Source organism: Pongo pygmaeus, chromosome 22, assembly GCF_028885625.2.
Source record: "Pongo pygmaeus isolate AG05252 chromosome 22, NHGRI_mPonPyg2-v2.0_pri, whole genome shotgun sequence".
Lineage (NCBI taxonomy): Eukaryota > Metazoa > Chordata > Mammalia > Primates > Hominidae > Pongo > Pongo pygmaeus.
This window is the reverse complement of record NC_072395.2, coordinates 46961646-46982850: the sequence shown is the minus strand read 5'-3', so window position 1 is coordinate 46982850 and position 21205 is coordinate 46961646. Positions and strand designations below refer to the sequence as shown.

Sequence of the window (21205 nt, the reverse complement as noted above, 5' to 3'; positions counted from 1 at the left end):
CTTCAAGTCCCAGATCTACACTTGGACACTGAAAACTCATTCACTGACTCCATGTTCATCCAGGCTTTTAACAACATAGTAATAATCAGAGAAGTATAAACAGGTGGCTTCCAGAGGTTACTCAAAGAGTCTTGCAAGCTGGTACTTCCAGCATCATTAATTATTACAACTGGTTACTCTGTCTCTTGGGGAATGAGAGGAAAAACTGGAATCCAGAAGTACTGGTCCCAGAATCAGAGTGCACCAAAAAGATGTGACAGGACAAGACCAAGTCTGGCTCTGACACCACAGTGGCCAATGAAGCCAAGGGATGTGGAAACAGGAGCCTGCCCATTCTATGGCCAGGCTCGTGAGCCAGGAATAAGACTCTTGAGACCTGGGAAATCCAACATTAAGAAGTATTCTTTGGGCTATGTGATGAAAACAAAAAGAACTCAAGGAAGAATGGAGGTTAAAAAGAAAACAGGAGCAAGAAGCCAATGACTGGTCCAGTAACTGATCTGAGTTCAGCACAGATTAATCCTGGGCCAAAACGAAGGACCCAAGAACAAGGCAGAGGCATCGTTATCGTCTCAGTGAGATAATGCATGGCTGAATTTGCAAACGTAAAAAGCAGATGACTGAGGAGTAAAGCAATTTGAGCTGCAAGGTAGGCAAGATGCCTTTAAGTCATAAACTACACTTACCCATCCAAGGGGCCCCTGCACCAAGTGCCTGCTAAGCCATCAATACCAGCATTGGAATCAAAAGGCTATGAGCAAATAAATTTAACACTGAGCAGGAGGAAAGACATAATTATAGGAGATCCAACCTTGTGTGAACTTACTAGTTGTCAGCTATATATTAGTTAGTCATGTGCCTTGGTTAACATTAATCTCTGTAGTTCAATAATAATGTACCTTTGTTCCTTAATCAACTAATTTCCGAGGTTTCAAATCAAAGAATATCATTCAGATGTCATTCATTTAAGGACAAATTTGGGGGCTCACTTGCATATAATCAATCATTCCGTTCATGATTTGGGTAAGTCAAAGGAAAAGGGCAGAAATCACCAAGGTATTTCTCAGCACTGGAATCACCTGGGAGCTTTAAAAATAAAGGTGCCTGCATCTTACCCTCAGATATTTCAATTCAATTGGCTTAGGGATTCAAAATCCTGGACACTAAGATTTTTTTAAAGCTCCCCAGGTGCAAACAAAAGTGAGAACTGCACTCTAGTAGGAAGCTAGCTGGCTTCTCATCCTCCCAAAGATGAATGACTCTGGCTGAATTGCAGTTTGTAAAAGATTTTAAGCAATGATCTTCTCCAACACTAATTTAAGGAACATAAAAGTTTCACTCTTTCTCACCAATAATATTGGAGTCTTGTCTGAATGTGAAATGGAAAAATGACAACCCCAGTGGGTGACTATTTGTGGTAAATACTACTGCATCAGCTAGAAACAATGCCAAAATGAAGGTACCCTGCTTGCTATTCTGAGGACATTTTAAAGTCCATGATCCTCTTGCTGAGAGGTTTCCATTTCTATACTCCCCATCCCCCTTCAGATGCACTCACAGATAAAAGATAAACGGGAAGACTGGCAGGAGTCCTGGTTACTATGACAGCAAGTAAAGGAAATGCCTAGGCTTGTGAAATGGATAGTGGGAGCAGGAATCAGGTAGGCATTACAGAGCCACCTGCCTTGTTGATTGCATGCCTTCATGCACAATTCAGTTCCCTGCCTTCGCCTTATATTTCAACCTCTTCACAAGGTAGAAGGGAGACAGCACTGGAGTGACAAGAAAACCAGGGGAAGGAACAGTCAACCAAAGATTTAGATGGTAGAGACAAAAGGTTTATAAGAAAATGAATCTTCTACATACTCATGTAAGGTTTAGCAAAAATATCACCTGGTGGACTGGGTTAAGAGAAGTTCTTAAAATCATACATTCCTAGAATGACAAACATGGACTTTGACAAAAAAGTCAGATTTGCATAATTTGCTAAACAACAGACAAAAGCATGTCCAGCAACTAGGCCAACTACAGTGATGCTTAAATTCAAGTGGTGGGAGGAAGGCACCTGATGGACTGCTCTACTCTGCAGAGCAGGGAAGAGAAAGGACACTAACACAAAGGAATTATAGGAATAAAAACATGCACCAAGATTCAGCTACTTTTTCAGATGCCACATATGAGGGAGATCATGTGTTGTCTTTCTGTGTCTGGCTTATTTCACTTCACATAATGTCCTCTAGGCTCATCCACGTTGTTGCACAGGATTTCCTTTTTTATGGCTGAAGAGTATCTATTGTGTATGTATACCATACTTTCTTTATCCATTCATCCACTGATGGACACTTAGGTTGATCCACATCTCAGCTATTGTGAATAGTGTTGCAATGAACACAGGAATACAGATACCTCTTCGATGCTGATTTTATTCCATTTATCCAGTAGTAAGACTGCTGGATCATATGGTCATCCTATTTTTAATATTTTGAGAAATCTCCATACTGCTTGCCACAATGGCTGTACTAATTTATTCCCACCAACGGTGTGCAACAGTTCCTTTTCTCCATATCCTCGTCAACATTTGTATTTTGTCTTTTTCATAATAGCCATCCTGACAGATATGAGGTGATATTTCAATGTGGCTTTTTGTTGTTGTTGTTGTTGTTGTTGTTCATCTGTATGTTTTTGATAGAGACAGGGTTTCACCATGTTGGCCAGCCTGGTCTCAAACACCTGACGTCAAGTGATCCACCCACCTCAGCCTCCCAAAGTGCTGGGATTATAGGCGTGAGCCACCACGCCCAGCCTCAGTGGTTTTGTTTCTCTGAATTATGTTAAATGAAATAAGACAGGCAAAGAAAGACAAATACTGTATAATCTCACTCATGACATTTTAAAAAGTTGATCTCATAGAAGTAGAGAGTAGAATGGTGGTTACCAGAGGCTTAGGTGGTTATGGGGAGGGGGGATTGGGAGCTGCCAGTCAAATGATATATAATCATAGACAGAGGAATATTTTTTAAAGTGTCCAGAATAGACAAACACAGACAGAAAGTAGGTAACTGTCTGGGCCAGGGGATAGTGGGGAGAGAATAGGTGTGGGGAGGGAGAATTGGGGAGTGACGACTAATGATTATCAATGTTCTAAAACTGACTGTGGTGATGGCTGCACAACTTTAAAAACCACTGGATTGTACACTTCAAATGGGTGAATTGTAAGATACATGAAGTTTATCTCAATGAAACTGTTTTTTTCAAAAAGATCCAGCTACTTTCTATAAACGTGCCTTTCTTCTGTAACCCCATAGGTATCGCTCGCATTCCACATACATCTTGCAAATGTTAACTATTTAGGAGTCTGTCCTATCCTTAAACCTCTTCAAGTTGCTTCTTACTCATGGTTATTAGATGCTGGAGGTCCAAAGAACTTGGCTTACAATACACGTTCAATAAATGTTTGATGACTAGTCAAAGAATAAATGGAGAATTGAGAAATAAAAGTTGCTAACTGTACTTAATATAACTAGAAAGGAAGAAAAGATTATACTGAGTCATAAAATTTAAAAGATCTTCACTGCAAAGAGGAAAACAGAATATTTTTTGAAAGACAGAGATGCATAATGAAGTTAATGCACATCCCACTAGTCAAAAGGAGAGATGCAGAGTAAAATAACTAGAAATAAGACAAAAGACAGAAACAACGTCTAAGGCACAGGCAGAAACACTTAACAGTGCATCCAAACTTCTAACAATTCTTGGGATTAAAATACAAAACCCAATGGATGTTCAACTCCTGAAGCATATGGGGAACAACAATACAGCAACAAAAAAACCTCAACTCTGAAAAGCCATGGAAAGCTGGAAAGAGTCAGAAACTCCTATGAAGAGACAACAGGACTTTACAGGGGGCCTACCTTAGGGTGTGCCAGTGAGATTCCAAACTAGACTTGGAAGGGGGCAAGCCCTAGGGAATGGTGGCTCTCATTTTGTTGCATTATTAGCAGTGTCTCTCCTCAATTACTGAAACATGGAGGCCACATATGAAAAGGAACCTCAACTGCCTCGAAGTTAGCCAGAGGAAAAAACAGAAGAGCAAGATAGTGAAGGGTCTGAAATCTATGCCCTGTGCTATACACCCAGAGAGTGAAGAACATGATGTCTGATTTTGAGACTTCAGAATACATTTATCTTCAACACTTCTCTTCAAATAAAAGTGGGGGAGGGGATAACACTTCAGAGGCAGAACTTGGGAGTAAAAGCCAGAGACAGATTTAAGGTCAATCAGAAAACCCTTTAAAGTTTAGAACTTTCTGAAAGTGGAATGAGCCTCCTTGGCAGGAAGGGGGTGGTGGTGCTGGTAATGTTCTATTTCTTATGGGTGGTGGTTACATAGATATTTGCTTCACAATTCCAAGTGATTCTCATTACTCATGGAATCCATATATGCCAATTTGCCTACTTGCTAAAATTTATTTGTAGCCCCCAAATCAATACTCCCAGCAATACTGCAGTCACCTGTAGATATGCACACATGCACAGTGTGGTGGAAAACTGCAGTCTGCAGTCACCTATTGCACACATTCCCAGCTGAGGTAGACAAAGGCCATGTTCCACCCTCGTTTCAGCTCACATATCATAAACAAGGGTCCTTTGGCCATCTATTTAGTACCATGTTTTTTTGCGTGTGTGCTTTCTGGGGGTCATTTCATTGTTTAAAATGGCTCCCAAGTGCAGTGCTGAAGGGCTGTCTAGTGTTCCTAAGCATAAGGATGTGATGTGCCTTAGGGAGAAAATTTGTGCTAGATAAGCTTCATGCAGGCATGAGTTCTAGCGCTATTGGTCTTGAGCACAATGTTATCACTGTTAGCAATGTTATCAACAATTAGTAACTATGGTGTCTTTAAAGAGAAACACACATGAAGCAAGGTCATGTACTGATTGACAAACATGTATTGACAAAAATGACATGACCATACACTGGAAGGAATCTAACGCAAGGGGCAATGATTCAGAATTCACTCATGCAGCATTTGAGGTAAATTTACAAAACATAACTACCACAAATAACTGTGTTTACTACACTGTACATGTGTCATTTTATGGAATATGTTAAAACTCACAATAAAATAGCTTTGATGGGTGGTAATCAATACACATTGTATAAAAGAATCACCTATACGGCCTTTTTTTTTTTTTTTTTTTTTTTTTTTTAATGAGACAGGATCTCACTCTGTTGCCTAGGCTGGAGTACAGTGGCACAACAGTAGCTCACTGTAACTTCGACCTTCCAGGCTCAAGCAATCCTTCTGCCTCGGCCTCTTGAGTAGCCGGCCTCTTGAGTAGCTGGGACTACAGGTGTGCAACAACACACGTGGCTAACTTTTGTGTATTTTGTAGATATGGGGTTTCGCTATGTTGCCCAAGCTGGTCTCGAACTCCTGGGCTCAAGTGATCCACCAGCCTCAGCCTCCCAAAAGTGCTGGAATTACAGGCATGAGCCACTATGCCCAGCCAACTACACAGCTTTTAAGGCCCCTTTGAAATGTGAACAATTTTCATCGTTTAGCTCTTAGAAATAAGCAGAACTTTAAAACTCCAACTCTGCTTCTGGCAGGCAACATGTTATCTCAGGGAAGGGCAGAAATGGACAATAGGCTCTGAAATTTCAACCTTCAAAAGGTTAAAGGGTGAGTACCAGAATTTCCAGGCAACCCAGAGGATTCAACACAAGCACCTAATTATGCCCCCACCTGAAAACCTACTAGAACTACTGTAAAGAGATTTTTTTCAGCTTTACAGAGGTATGATTGTCAAATAAAAATGATATATATTCAAGGTAAACAATGTGATGTTTTGATGCACATATTGTGCAGGATTTTTTTTCAGGTACAACCTTACAAGAATACGAGAAGAAACATTAGCAATAACATTTTGAAAGAAAGGAAGTAGAAGTAGAAAATCAACAATGGGAAAAACTAAGAATCAACCATACCAACACTCGGCACCTCTGGGAAATGGGGGTGAAGTGACACTAAAATAAATACAATTGGTCAAAAGTTTAAGGACTAGTTGGATCCTGAGATGCATATTTGAAGGTTTATACTCTGTGGCAGATAAAAAAGAGGGCTCTGCATTGGAGGGCACAGGCACAGCTCTAAATGGTAGTACTGTACCAAAGAGATTAAGGAAAAAAATGCAGGCTGTGAATGATGTGGCCCCTGTGTTCTTTCCCCACTTGGCTCTCACTGTCATGGCAAAAGGCCTTTTATCCTTCAGTTTAAAACTCAAAACTTTCTTTGGAAAGCCTGACTTATTCTAAAGATATTGCAGGACTTAACCCAACACACAGCCAGGCAGTTGCGGGCCCAATCGTGATGCCAGCATGCTCCACCCTATTAAAAATAAGCAGATCAGCATATATCAGAGAAAAGCCTTTAACATGGAAGATTAACACAGAAAAAAAACTATCTTGAAGTAAATAAAGCGGGAGTGGAAGACGACAGTACCTTCAGAGATGAGAAGATACAAGATATAAGACAAGAATGAGAGACTATAAAAAAAGATTTTGGGAACAAAAGAGCTCTTAAAATTGAAAAACTCGACAGAAATTTTATTCTTTTTCAACAGAAGGGTTGGAAGATAAAGTTTAGAAACTGCCTTAGAAAGAGCAAAAAGAGATGAAAATTAAGAGCAAAGGCATGAAACTAAGTCTATCAGTCCAGAGGTCCAAGAGCTAAACAAAAGGGGCTCTAAGCAGGAGAGAGCAGGGAGAATCACAGTCCCAGTGCGGAGCTGCCGTACTGAAAGGACCCACCAAGGGCCAGTACTGTCCAAGAAAAACTTTTGTCAAGGCACCTAACTGAAATTTTAGAGCACAGAGGCTAGAGGCTAGAAAATTCCTATGGTCTTATGATTTCAAATTTCTGAAGGAAAGTGCTTTCTAACCTAGAATTCTACATTCAGCCAAACTTGCAAACAAATACAAGGTAGAATAAAGACTCTGTCCATGCAAAAATTAATTCTAAGGTGTTTACAGGATTCAACAAAATGAGTTGCATCAGTATTATCAGATTTCTCACTGCTGGAGAAGAGAAATACAAACACCGAGGGAAGGCAAAAAAGAAACCACTCGTGTTGGTTTAGAACTGGAGGCATCTGTAGGTGTGCACAGTTAGCAACAGGAACATGTTCTGAGAAATGTGTCGTTAGGCAGTTTTGTTTTGTACAATCATAAAGTGTACTTCCGCACACCTAGAAGGTGTGCCCTACTACACACCTAGGCTATGTGGTGTAGCCTACTGTTCCTAGACTACAAACCCACACGGTTACTGCAGGGAATACTGTAGGTAACTGCACAACAACGGTAAGTACTTGAGCATCTAAACATAGAAAAGATCTAGTCAAAATACGGTATAAAAGATAAAAAATGGTATACCCATAAAGAGCACTTACCATGAATGGAGCTGGCAAGACTGAAGTTGCTTTGGGTGAGTGGTTAGTGAATGTGAAAGCTTAAGACATTACTGTACACTTTTATATCCCTGGCAGCAGAGTTTGTTTACATCAGCACCACCATCAACAGGAGTAACGTGTTATGGTATGTTACAAGGTCACTAGGCTATAGAAACTTTTCAGCTCCATTATTTTATAGGACCACCATCATATATGTCGTCCATTGTTCACTGAAACACCATTATAAGACATGTGACTCTGTGTATTTTCTAGTTCTGTACACTGAAAGGGCCCAGAAGTCATGATACCCCTACAGCAGTGAGTACTCCAAGCCACTCTACTAAATGCCCAATCCCCAGACTGAGGCAGGGAAATGACATGGTGTACCCAGAACATCTTACTGTGCTGGAAAATGCAAAGCACTCAAGAATTGATGGAAACGTCACAAAGGACAAAGAAACCATTGATAAAAGAAACCAGCTAAGTCTGGAAACATATGAGCAAAATAATGACGGTAATGAATAACTCACTGAACAAAATAATCCAGGAGTTCATACTGACAAATGAACGGGAAAAGGGGAAGCTCTTGAGTACAGTATCCTCCCCATCAAAAAAAGGCTAGAAAATAGCCATTACAGTAACACCTCAGGCAAGATTCATAGATAAATGAATGCTAAAACTAGGGGTTCAAGTTTGATGAGAAATAGGTTATTTACATGGTTTTTAAGTACCCCCCCACTAATTACATATTACCAAAGGGAAAAAATAGTAACACTGGAGAAACCTGGTAGACACCACCTTAACCAAGATCAAAGTTAGTATCATCGATAATGGGACAACACATCCAATGCCTCGTAATGTGAAGCTTTAGGTATGTAGCATCACTTTTCTATTTCTGCCAAAAAGGCATAGTGTGAATCTAATCATGAGGGAACAGATAAACCCAAACTGAAAAGGGACAGTCACAAAATGATTGGCCTGTATTACTTTAAAAATGTCAATACCGGATGGGCAGTGGCTCACACCTGTAATCCCAGCACTTTGGGAAGCCGAGGCAGGTGGATCACCTGAGGTCAGGAGCTCAAGACCAGCCTGGCCAACACGGCAAAACCATACCTCTACTAAAAGTACAAAAATTAGCCAGGTGTGGTGGTGCATGCCTGTAATCCCAGCTACTCAAGAGGCTGAGGCACGAGAATTGCTTGAACTCGGGAGACAGAGGCTGCAGTGAGCCAAGATCGCACCACTGCATTCCAGCCTGGGTGACAGAGCAAGTCACATTTCCCCCCAACTGCCAAAAAAAAAAAAAAGTCAATACCGTGAAAGACAAAATCCAAGAAGTGATCCAGATTAAAGGTGGCAAAAGACATAAAAGCTAAATGCAATGAACTGGCTTCTGAAAGGGGAGGAAAAGCTGCTATAAAGACATTAGTGGACCCAGGAATATTTGAATAGTCTTTTGATTCAAAATCACTGTTTCTGTCCAGTTTGATAATTATGAGTGACTGTTCTTAAGAAATACACATACAAAGTACTCAGGGAGTAAAGGGGAACGATGTCTGCAAATAGTATCTCAAATGGTTCAGAAAAAATATTTATGCTTCAGAAGAATGGCAAAGCCAATGTGGCAGGCAGTATGTTAATCCCTGGTGAGCCTGGATGAAGTCAAGTCCTAAATTCCTCATTCCATTCTTAACAACTTTCCTATAACTTGAAATTTCAAAATTAGAAGTGAAAAAATTAAGAATATTTTAATTTACTCTGTTTTACATATAATCCTATTCTCAGTCAATACGTGTGAGTCAGTGTTTACAAAGATTAAAAATGACAAAAATTGGTAGGGGCACTGGAAACCATTCATGGGCCAAGGGCAAAAGAAACTGAGGTACAAACTCTTCTTCAACTCTGAGACCCAGAACACTACATTGTGGTGGTGTTCATACTGAAAATACTTAGTCACAGAAATATAAATTTTTCATTTTATTCAAAGTTGGTACAGAATTGCTAACATTTCCATAAAATAATTACTATACTTCAGTTACAGGACAAAATACCACAGAAAGGAATGTACTTTGCAAGAAATGTAGTTCATCTTAAGTTTCCAAATACTTTTGAAGGCTAATGCAGCAGCTGGCAAAATAACACACAGTACACAAAGAACAGTGTATTTTACAGAGTCAGTAATGAAAACTGACAGCTCTTTAGCAGATATGCTTTTTTTCATTTTTTAAACAATAACACTTTCAAAAACACATGAAACCAAGATCATACATGTTTACAATTTTAAAAAATCAGATTGTACACAGTAGGTTAGAATAGACAAGTTAGAATTGTCATTATTTTAACAATCTTAAATCTACAATTTCAACTGTACTCCTTTCAATATAGAAATAACCTGCTTTATACCAAATTCTACTTTCTGCTTGCAACTAAAACACTGTACAATGAGATGGATCCAATTAGTCAAACCTTAAAATTAAAAAAGCTGTGGACAACAGAGGGTAAACTGGAAATCCATTTACAATTCAAAAAACTCACTAATAACAAAATTAATGTTCATCAACTTTATTTATAATCACATTTGGTCTACAATGCCTAACTAAAATAACACATGTACACAATACACACCCCCAGTGTACTAACTGGTCTCTTACAAAAAATCTGAACAAAGCATCATAAGCAGGACACTGGGAAGAACATTTTTCAATGTAGACATCTTTTAAAAATGCATTAATACTTACATATCAAAATTACTAGATAAAAGCAGCAGCACTCTGCTGACATTTGGCTTAAAAATAAATGAATGAATGAAGCAATTTCACAGGATATTATTAGAAAAAGAATTGGTTTTCTTCTTGAAGAAGACTACTAACTTTTGCACAGCAACTATTTTTGATATCCATCTTATCAAAAAGAAAAAAAAAGCACTGAGAAGTGTAACACAGTTCATACGTGATTGCCAACATGGGTCTGGACAAAAGAAAATGGGATGTCCAAGCAAAGAACGGGTAAATCCCTGCTCTATTTCTGAACTCTGCTGGCAATCTATAAACTGAAGCAGTAACAGTGGGGGAAAGCAAGGGAACAAATTCCATACCATCATCTGACACTAATGGAGTATGGCATTATTAAAAAAAATAAAGCTTTTGCATTTTAACAACCCCACAGAAAAGTCTATGAGCAAAAAGACTTGATCTGTTTGCCACTCAAAAGTTAGAGATCTCACAGTGAAATTAGAAAACTCTAATTATACATATTTACACTGCTAGGACTACTTTTCACCTAGGCTAATTAAAGCAGTTCTCCATGAAATTATAAATGAAAGGCATTTCTGCCGAAGAAATCTCCAGAAGCATTTTTTTGTACAGTTCTTACAAACTATCTTAAATTTAAAAACATGTAAAGGTACAGAACACATAGTATGTAGGATTAACAGGTTATAACAGCTTTGCATTATCACATGTTGCTAAGCCAAGGATGTTCCTCAAACTTCTCTTTCCTGCATTTCTGGTACTCTTCTTCCCCTCATCCCTCCAGGCCTGAGGTTTGATATTCTCAAATAATGTGGCGGGCTCATTCCTGGCTAGCTTTTTGCCGGCAAGAATAATCTCTCCCTCAAAGTGTTCAAGTTAACTCTTCTAAAACATTTCATATTAGTCTACACCAGATATAGTCTTCCTTCTAGATATATCAGAGTTGACCAAGTCTTTCCCTAAAAAGATAATTATATGAAAGAGTAGGAACAAAGATAGTCATTTCTCTCCCATTCTGAGAATTACATCTTTTAACACATGGGCAAAATTTAAGACAAAGACATTCATTCATTCTTGATAAACAAGCTACTCGGAGGTGAAGTGAGGAGGTGGAAAAGGGCAATGCTGAGTAGAAGAACATACGTTTTCTTCTGCACACACATTAACAGATTTCATCTCATCTAGACTAGAAGAGGGTTAATGGGACAAGTGAAAGAATCCTCTCCATCCCATTGTGAAAAGAAAAGTAGCTCCTCTAGTAAATATGCTTCAGAATTAGTCTGATGCTCAGAACACTCAGATCAAATTATCCTTTATTAAAATAAAGCACAGTCAAGTATAGGAAAAAAATAAAGGTAACTTCATCTCTCACATACAAACGTACACAAAAAAAATCAAAGACAAGTAGTATTTGCCCTGTTAAAGTATGACTTTCTGCATGTTTGGGGGGGCACTGTTAAGAGGTAATATTTCTTAAAAGATTTAAGATTTTTTACAAAAAACCCCAATGACACTACAGCTTAAAGCAGAAATGTGTCACCTGTTCCACCCATCAAAAACCTAGACATCCATCCCTGTTTCTCGTTTCAAGTTGCGGTAAAAAGCCTTCAAACCCCATTTTAGCTAGTAACCCCCAAATATAATTTTGGCATTCTTGACATTTATATTCTCTCCCTCCATCAATGTGGTACAAACTTATTGAGATTATTCCTTTGGATCCCTCACCATTAGGACCATTTTAGATACCGCATTGTCTTGGGCTTATCAATACTGTAGTCCTCATAGAAACTCTGAGACAAATACCTGGTGGCCTTTATGACTGGCACTTGTGGGATACAGAGAATACTATTAGTCTTGTGCTTTCTATGTGTGGATACACTAATGTGTGAACACGATTTTGTGCTTTCTATGGACTTTAGCTTTCTATCATGGAATATAAACTGTTGTCACATACCTGTTCTCAGATATACCTATCAACCTACAATGGAAACACAACAAAATTAAGATCACAGAACATAAGTAACTTTAAGTTTTTAATTATGGATATAAAAGAAACAACATTTAGGCTGCATAATGCATTTTTTTTTTTTTTACTTCCTTCACTAGTTATGACAAAATTTAAGAGGAATAACAAATACAAATTTTTGTTAAGAACAGAAAGGTGCAAACTAGCAGAGTCAATACTGGTAACCAGAAGGCACTAATCCAAACACATAAATTTCAAAAGCTGGTTATATTATGGAATACCATATATACTGGCCTTTGCCAGTTTGGGATTTCTACAATAGCAATAAGCCTCGTTTCTGTTTCCAATTATAACAACAAAAAGATGAGTTACTAATGAACATTCCACTTACAGAAGTCTAGGCTATGTTGATAAACTGAAAACTTATCTAGACTACTCTGTCCAAGAGCAATAAAAATTAAACACTCTTTTATCCAGCAGCACTAGGAAACAGGGTGAATTTACCAAGATAAATTAGGTTGGGGATAGCTACTGCCAACTTGTGCTGTTGTCAAATTCACTGTAATATGTATTCCTCTTATTGATAGAGCTCTGAATGTAAACAACCTAGAAGTGAGGGGAAGAACTTCAGTATCATGGGCAACAATTATGTTATAGTGCTTTTCGGTGGTATAGAGCAAAACCACTGTTCCTACACTATGAAAAATCTGAGACCACTGTGTTTTGTCTTGATTTGCTCGCTCTTCAGCTGCTTACTTTATTCTAGCATCCTTTCTCTTCAAGCAAGCTGTGAACCCAAGTAACCGAATTTAAGAGTCATTACATAAAGTAAGGTTACTGGTTTAAGTCAACAGCCTCAGACTATGTATGGTACTGCCCAAAAAGTAAAGTGCACAAGATTAGCAATGATACAGATATACCAAACAATTTTTGTTTATTTCTGAGTGAAAGACTATACGCCAATGGTTAGGGTTGCTGATTACCAGATAAATTAGGTACTTACCCCAAAACAAAAAACTAATCCCCCTTTTTATAAAGAAGTTTAGATGGAAACAAAAACACAAATTACATCAATTCTCACAACATTCCTTTCAAGGTGAATCAGTAATTTAAAGCCTTATTCTCAGCACTGGAGAGAGAGGAGTTTAAATAAAAACATTTATATGACTACTAAGTGAATAATGGTGTGGGACTCACCACTGGCAAAGCCGGTTAATTACTTTGAACCTTAACTAAATTCTCTCCGAGGAGTCAAAGTAGCTGAACAGCTAAAGTATTCCAACAGAGGACAGTCTGACAAAAACATTCCATATTAAGTGACCTTGATAGAAGAAAAAGATTTGCAGCCCTAAGTTAACCAAGTCTAGCAATCGAAAGATTACTTTTTCACAATCCAGCCTCATACCTTCCAGTACAAAAGGGTTCCTCTATATGCCAACTAATTCCAAATTTTTACTTTTACTGCAAAAAAACCTTTTTGGCATCAAAACTCCATTGTTTCTCTGCACTCTGACACCATCATTTCAAAGGGGCTCACATAAATGATCACTACTGCTCTCTCCCTAATTTTTGAAAAAGGAGTTTTGAGAATAAAATAGTGCTTTTATTATTAGCCAACACATAGTGTGAGAAAATCATTCCTGAGAATTAACATTTTAAGCTAATAGAAATTCAGTATACTTAAAACATAATTATATTTAATGAATCATTATTTGGATCTAAAAGTCCTCAATACTGGGGCAAAATGTCACTTTCACATACCATGCCAATATGCCTTAAAGTGAACTAAGCTGACAAAAAAATCAAAATTTGAATTTGCTAAGTGCTGAAAAGACTAGGTGTAGAACTGACACAGCAATGTGAAGGAAGACAAAGACCAGTCTCTCTGAATGGTAAGTGGGCATATACACATATAAAAATATATCCCATCTGTAAAGAAGTCTGCTCAGGCTATTATCAACACTAAAATGCCTTCAACAACCTAGCATCTGGCTAATGCAAAATCTTACAAATACTGAAGCCTCAAAGCATTTTTCTACTAAATTATCTCTACTGTGTTAACAAACTTTGTACTTTATAATGCTTAACATCAAACCAGGGTTTAAAAAACTGAAACTTATTTATTGGTGCCCTAATTTATATGGGGAGGAGTTTAAAGTAGCTGAGAGCCAAGGTGCTTCAAGCTCTACAATCTAATGAAAATGATTCTACATATGCAGATTTTAAGCTAATATTTGTTGTCTTTTACCAACAGGCTAATGTCTGTGTCACCCAGGTACTTATCTCACTTAATCCACTTTTCTGATTTCTTAGAAAAATTTTGTCCTGGCAAGTCTCTGTAGTCACATAATTTAACAGGAAAGGTCTTGTATACATCTCTCTACCCAAACCTAGGAAATAGTGAGGTGTCACCACCAACGACCCATGTGATCCCTTTCCAGTCATCATGCCTCTGATGAAAATGAGCCAGGGGAATCAACATAAGGTAACCCTGTAAGCTTTAACACTGCCAAGCAGGAACAGGGAAGACCTAACCTTTGAATAGCAAGTAACTGAGTAGCTAATAAGCCGCTTTATTTGGTGGTAAAGAATGAAAATAATCCATAGGCTACACCAAATGATATTCAAAGTCAGAGGGGAAGATCCATATGCCCACTATAAAGAAAATAAGCCATGGACTACGAATACAGACACACTCTATTGGCTCTCACAAGACTTAACCTCTTGCTTAGCCTCAGGTTACAGAAGCGCATAACAACCCCCTCAACTCAGTTCTTAAAATGTGAAGTTTCACAGAGTGATGGGTCCCAGCTAATTTCTTGAGGTATCATCCCTAAGAGCTATGGCTACATGACCCTGGCCAGCCTCTTTGTGCCAAAAGACAATGGATCCTTTGAGCCAAGTGAAAAGGAAGCCCTAGGAGATCAGATCTATTGAATTTAGGCCAAAGGACACAGCACCACTGCTATTGCTTGATGTTCTCTCATCTAAAGACAAAGCATAATTACCCCCAGGAAAGAACAGCTGGGGAAGAAGAAATCGGCTCAAGTGTTTACTCTCTGGGGGTGGCAGAACAGAATATTCTGAAAGATGACCAGGGAAATTAGAGGTCCCACAAAATACGCAATAATCATCCTGCATACCAATGTAATATGCCCTTCTCATCAGATCTTGGGATGGAAATTGCCTGAGAAGACAAAAGTCTAAGAACTGGGGATACCATTAACACCTGGTAAGACATTTATTTTTCTCTACCTTCCAAGACCAGTGTCCTCACCTCATTTTTACTTTTAGCTATTCTAGTCAATATCAATCTTCAATTCTGAACCTTAGCTTGAGCTAATATAAAAATATACACGTTAATGTCTAAAGACCAATGTCATCATTTAGGACCCATTTAGTCAGTGTAAAGTATGAACATTTTGCTAGCTTAAGACAGTCCATGTATCATGCCAGGAACAATCATTCTAATGAAATATAGATTGAAGACTGGTCCCTGAATGAAGCTGCAATCAGCAATTCACAAACTTACTTGAGCACATTATCTATTACTGGGAAGCAATAAGAAAGACAAGCTTCAGGGACTTTAGTCTAAATAAAATGATGTTTATACTGGCAAGAATAAACAATTCTAATGAATATGCTAATAGTCATTCCTTATTTACAGACTTTAGTACTCTAAACTTGACCTACTGCTATATACACAAAGACACAAGATGATGTACCTTATGTATCTTACTAAGACAAGAGCAGAAAGGAGATAGAGGGACCCTAATTCTCCAAACTACTAGGACTCAATGTTAAATAAAGGGAGAAAAAAAAAACCACAAACACCTCCTATTCATTTACACTGGATATGGAAGAGACAGGCTGCCCAGCCAATATGTCAATTATCACTGAATTACACAGTAGTGTGGTTCAAAGAAAATTTTAGTTCTCACAACTTAATGTTAATTTGAAAAATCCAAGATCTTATTACTTTCCCAAACACCAAAAGGTTGTCCCAAAGGAAGAACAGTTCCTTTGAAAAAATAGGACAAAACATTGACAACCATTTGTCGAGACACATCTGAACAAACCATGAGTCCAGATTTGGAGACCTGGTTTCTGTTCTTCCCAAATAAGACTTCATAACCTTGGACATGTCGCAGCCTCAACTTCCAAACAAGAAAAGGATGAGCTCTATTTGGCCCCCAAATTATAAACCTCAAGAATAAAATTGAGAAAAAAATTCTACAAGGCACTCTAAGCTCTTCAGAAATACATGCTATTCATACATAAATTATTTTTTCATTTACAGACTCAGTCCATCAGAAAGCCTCCTGATCATGGGAAGACACTATGCTACCTGATAATTTCTAAAATTAACTTTGGACTAATCAAGTCTATCATAATGAAACTAGTTTATAGACTACAAAAAAATTAAAAAGACTGAGTTTTGATTCAAAATCTACAAAAGTATTTATGAAAGTAACTTCCCTAAATACAAGCCTAGTAAAATCATGCAATCTAAAAAGTATCAGAGATTAAAGAAAGTCAAAGAAAGTACATACATAATTTGCTTCCTTCATCTTTCATGGAGGACAAAGGACAGTGTGGAGCATACAAAGACACAGGAGTACGTAATCTGTAGAGCTCGTCTCTAACATCTTTTGTACCCTGTACCCACTAGCTGCAAGTGGGTGCCAAGCCATGTCAAGTTAGAGTCCTATAATTAAACAGTCCTGTAATACCCTCCACAAGACACACTACTAACCCCAAAAGTTCTTGTTTGGCACCTCTCAAACATGTTATCCATCCTACAGAAAGACTATATTGACAACCTAACAACAGCAAAGTATGCACTGAGTTTTCTGTTACCGATGGCCAGTTTGCACTGAAACATCCTCATGCTCTAAGTCACTATAACAAAAATGTAGAGGCTGTGTACAGATGGAAAGTCTTTTGAGGAAAAAAAAAAATCAGGGAAAAACTTATCAAGGATGCAATAAGATATCAGAATTAAATTTTCCCTCTAAAAATTCAACCTTGATATATCATGATCTAATCAAGTAGAGCAATCCAGCACACAAAGGCAGCGTCAATTTTTCTTCAGGTTTCTGGACATATCTTCCAACTGGATCCACTTAGGAAGGCATTTGGCTAACAATTTTTCCAAATAACAAGAACAAAGCTAGAAAATTAGCAGAATATATGAGTAATCATCTGATTAGCATAAGTTAATCAAACACTGCTTAGGGGGCTGGTCATTTCCAAACTATATGAACAACCTTAATATGATCAATAAATATGGGGATCATCAGCAACATTTACTTCATTTTCTCCCCCATAATCATTTAACAGTACAATCATGACATGTAACTTTACAGGCAGACTTGTTGGTCATTTCAGTATGGTTGACTTAAACTCGAAAGTAGAAAGAAAAAAAAAAGGAACTGGAACAAAGTTTTTCCCTAACATTCCATATACTGATGGTACAAAAATACCTACAGGAAAACATTCTTTCTTTTGGCAATCAGAATCCGTAGGCTCATGCTAACAAAATGAACCTGGCAAACGAACTTGTCCTGAAACAAGTATCACACAAGCACATTCGATTTTCAGTACATAACTGATTGTACAATGTCTGAGAAATAAGTTTTTCTTAATGGTAGGAGGGATTACAGAGACAGAAAAAAAATTTAGAAATGAGCAAATCTTCTACTTCAGGGTAAGGTCTGCCAAGACTTGGCAGTGCAGACAGTATACCTTAATTCATAGTAACTTAACATATATTCTGCTCTAAGTGCTCTGTGAGAATAACTGGTCTCTCCTTACTTTGGTATGCAAAATTTAAAACCACATTTGCACAATTCAGTCTGTTAAGTTTTGCTTCACTTAAGTTGAAGATTTACTTTCATCCATCTCTGGGAAAATAAAGTCTTGTAAATAGATGATTTTCTGCTAAGTAAAATTTGGCTAAAACCTACAGCGTAAACAATGCCTGAGAGATGCAACAGTTACATAACTTTTTTTCCCCAAAGACCAGTCAGTATCGTCTTAAGTTAGTGTCTCACCATATCCTTAAGTTCATAAGGAGAAATAAACAAACATGAAAATTCCAAGCGAACACACAGCAAAAAGTCCAATATTTAGTATTATTTTAACTTGCCGAGTCTCTTCTAGCATCTGTAAACAAACAGCCTCCTCCTCCATCAGGTCTCTGAGACTCCTCTTGCTGAGGCTCTTACTTTTAAAGCCACAAAACCAGTCTATGAACTTCCAGTACCGACCTCCATCCTCCGTTTCTTTCTTTCTCTCTTTCTCACCCATGAGAGCTGCTTGCCCATTGGAGTAAGCGTCAACTGGTGTTTCTGCCTCTGAATGACCTAAGGATGCCACTGGGTTGCCCTCCTCTCTGCAGGTTACCAACAGATTAACATCTTCAGGCTGAAGGCCCTTAATGCTGTCTTCAGATTTCCCGTTGGGAATGATGTGGTTGATGGTCTCATTATTCTCACTGCATCTCAGAATGCTCTTTTCTTGCATTTTGTACGGTTCCTCTTTCGGGGAGCAGCTCTCCTTCACCACCAGGTTCTTCTTAGACCAAAAGGTGGTGGTTCGAATCTGTTCCTTCGTGGGAGGTGGCGTGAGAAGGCTCACAATTACAGTAATGAGTCCCGTGACCCAAAACAATCCTGTGGCCACATACATATAATGGACGTCTTTGATGAAGCCCGGCCTATTATCAGGTTGGTCACATTCTGGGGCACGGTAGGCAAAGGCCAGTATCAAACGGACTGCTCCAAGAACAAAGCCAGCCATTCCACCATAGAAAGCCCCTTGTTCATTGCAGCGCTTCCAGAAAATTGCCAGCAGGAATAAGGCTGCCACTGGGGGTGTCAGGTAATCTGCTACCTCCTGAATGTAAAGGTACATCTGGCCTCCTTGCATCTCCACGATGATTGGCACCCATGCTATGCTGATCACCACCATAAATGCCACAAATATCCTCCCCACAATCATTAACTCCCGGGAGCTTGCGCTCTTGCGGATAAGTTTGTACACATCGAGGGTGAATATGGTACTGGCACTGTTAAAGATAGAGTCCAAGTCACTCATCAGAGCTGCAATCATCACTGCCATCATTAAGCCCCGAAGGCCCACAGGAACCAGCTTCATCACCAGGCGTGGGTAAGCAATATTGGAGCAACCAGCTCTGCTTCCACACACTAGCATGCAGTGCTCTGGGTTGATGCAAGCTATATCATCAGTAAACAGTATCCTGGAAATCATTCCTGGGACAACTATGATAAACATTGGCAGGAGCTTTAAGAAGCCAGCCATAAGAGTAGAGCCTTTGGCATGAGCAATGTTTTTGGCTGCAAGGACCCTCTGCACGATGACTTGGTCAGCACACCAGTACCATACTGAAGCTGGGGTCTGCCCAAGAATGAATCCAGGCCAAGGAACATCTTCATCTGTTGGATTCCGCAGCATTTTCAGGGCTTCTTTCTTAGGGTAGACATTACAAGAATTTGTGTTGGAAAGGTTGTATGTCAATAAGATGGAAGTGACATCGGGTGAGGCCAACATGTACCTTCTCTTAACTTCCTCAAACCCGCCAATCTCCATTATGCTAATAATCATAAGTGTAAGTGCCCCAATGATCATAAGCAGAGCCTGTAGAGTGTCTGTGTAGATCACTGCAACAAGGCCTCCGGTGACAGTCAGCAAAGCAGTCATGCCAATGAGCAGGATGACAGACACATAAAGATTCCAACCCAAAGACTCCTGGATAAAAAGGGCACCCGAATACAGATCCACCGAGAGCTTGGTGAAAATATAGAGAATCAGAGACAAGGCTGCAAAATAGACCTGAATCCTATGGCCACCAAATCGCTTGGACAAGTATTCAGGCATGGTATATACCCCTGACCGGATGTAAATTGGGATGAAAACCCATCCCAGAAGTTGTAAAAGCAGTAAGGCATTGAATTCCCATGCGCCCACTGCAAATCCACTTGCAGCTCCAGATCCTGCCAGCCCAATGAAGTGCTCACTCCCAATATTGCTCACAAACAGAGAGGCACCAATTGCTACCCAGGTCATAGAGCGCCCCGCCAGGAAGTATCCACTCACGGTGCTTCTATTAGATTTCCACATGGCAAAAAAACCAATGCACATGACCAGGATAAAATACAGGGCCACTATGGCAATGTCTGCTGTGTCCAGTACAGCTCTCATTCTGGTAACTTGTGAATAATAGCGTCCAATGACAGAAGTGTCCAACTTTTTATTTATTTTTAGTAACCCCAGCCAAGTCTGTAAACCATACGTGAACTGGACTACACAGAGCAACACAGCAGGTCAAAGTCTTTGTCCTTTGGTTTGCTGTCTTGATGGTGGTGGTTGTGATAAACTTTGAAGAAGACAGTTTAAATTTTCCGCTTCTTAATTGGGATTGAGAACTTAGCTCGTACTCTTAATCCACTCTCCACAAGACCATCAGCATTTACTCAGGTGCTGGAGGAGAAATTCTGAGTTGCAGCTAAGTCTAGTGAAGCCTACTGTACCAACCCTGCAAGGCAGCAAAGACAAAAGACAAAGATTGAATTAGAGGAGGGTCTCACCACGTGATGAGGAAACTTTCAGTCTAGCAAACACGGCGCAACAAGACATTCTTTATAAAAAGAAAAAAAAATGTTTAAATACACTTCAGTTCCACAGGAAAGAGCAATCTATATGATCACAGCTGATACTTATGTCAGTGAGAATATTATCATTTTGAACTAAGGACAAAAATTCATCAACCTCATAACTAAGTGGCCTAACTTCAGCAGCTAACTGCCTACCACAGCATTGCCCTTTCTTGTCTTACTGTGGTAGTCTCAGATTGGAACAGGTACTAAGATCTTAAAGCACCCTAAAGGGTAGAAAACACTAATTATATTCATAATAAGGGCACAAAAATGAAATCTTAAAATACTATGAATCCTAAGAGTTTGGGGCTAACTTTATGGCCAGTTAGGGTCCTGGATGGAACAGGCAGGTGGTG

The 21205-nt window shown here is 38.9% G+C and overlaps 2 protein-coding genes across 2 annotated transcripts in view; both read right to left on the bottom strand.

The window, feature by feature from the left end:
* Positions 1–21205, bottom strand: part of MRPS6 (mitochondrial ribosomal protein S6) — a 68267-nt gene that overhangs the window by 26050 nt on the left and 21012 nt on the right. The gene's annotated exons all lie outside the window — the stretch shown is intronic.
* Positions 9417–20727, bottom strand: SLC5A3 (solute carrier family 5 member 3). Its single transcript, XM_054468328.2, has one exon. The coding sequence runs from the start codon at positions 20392–20394 to the stop codon at positions 18238–18240; it is 2157 nt and encodes a 718-aa protein (XP_054324303.1). The 5' UTR covers positions 20395–20727; the 3' UTR covers positions 9417–18237.

Coding starts and splice junctions, on each gene's coding strand:
- SLC5A3 (XM_054468328.2), bottom strand. CDS start 20,394: ATGAGAGCTGTACTGGACACAGCAGACATTGCCATAGTGGCCCTGTAT.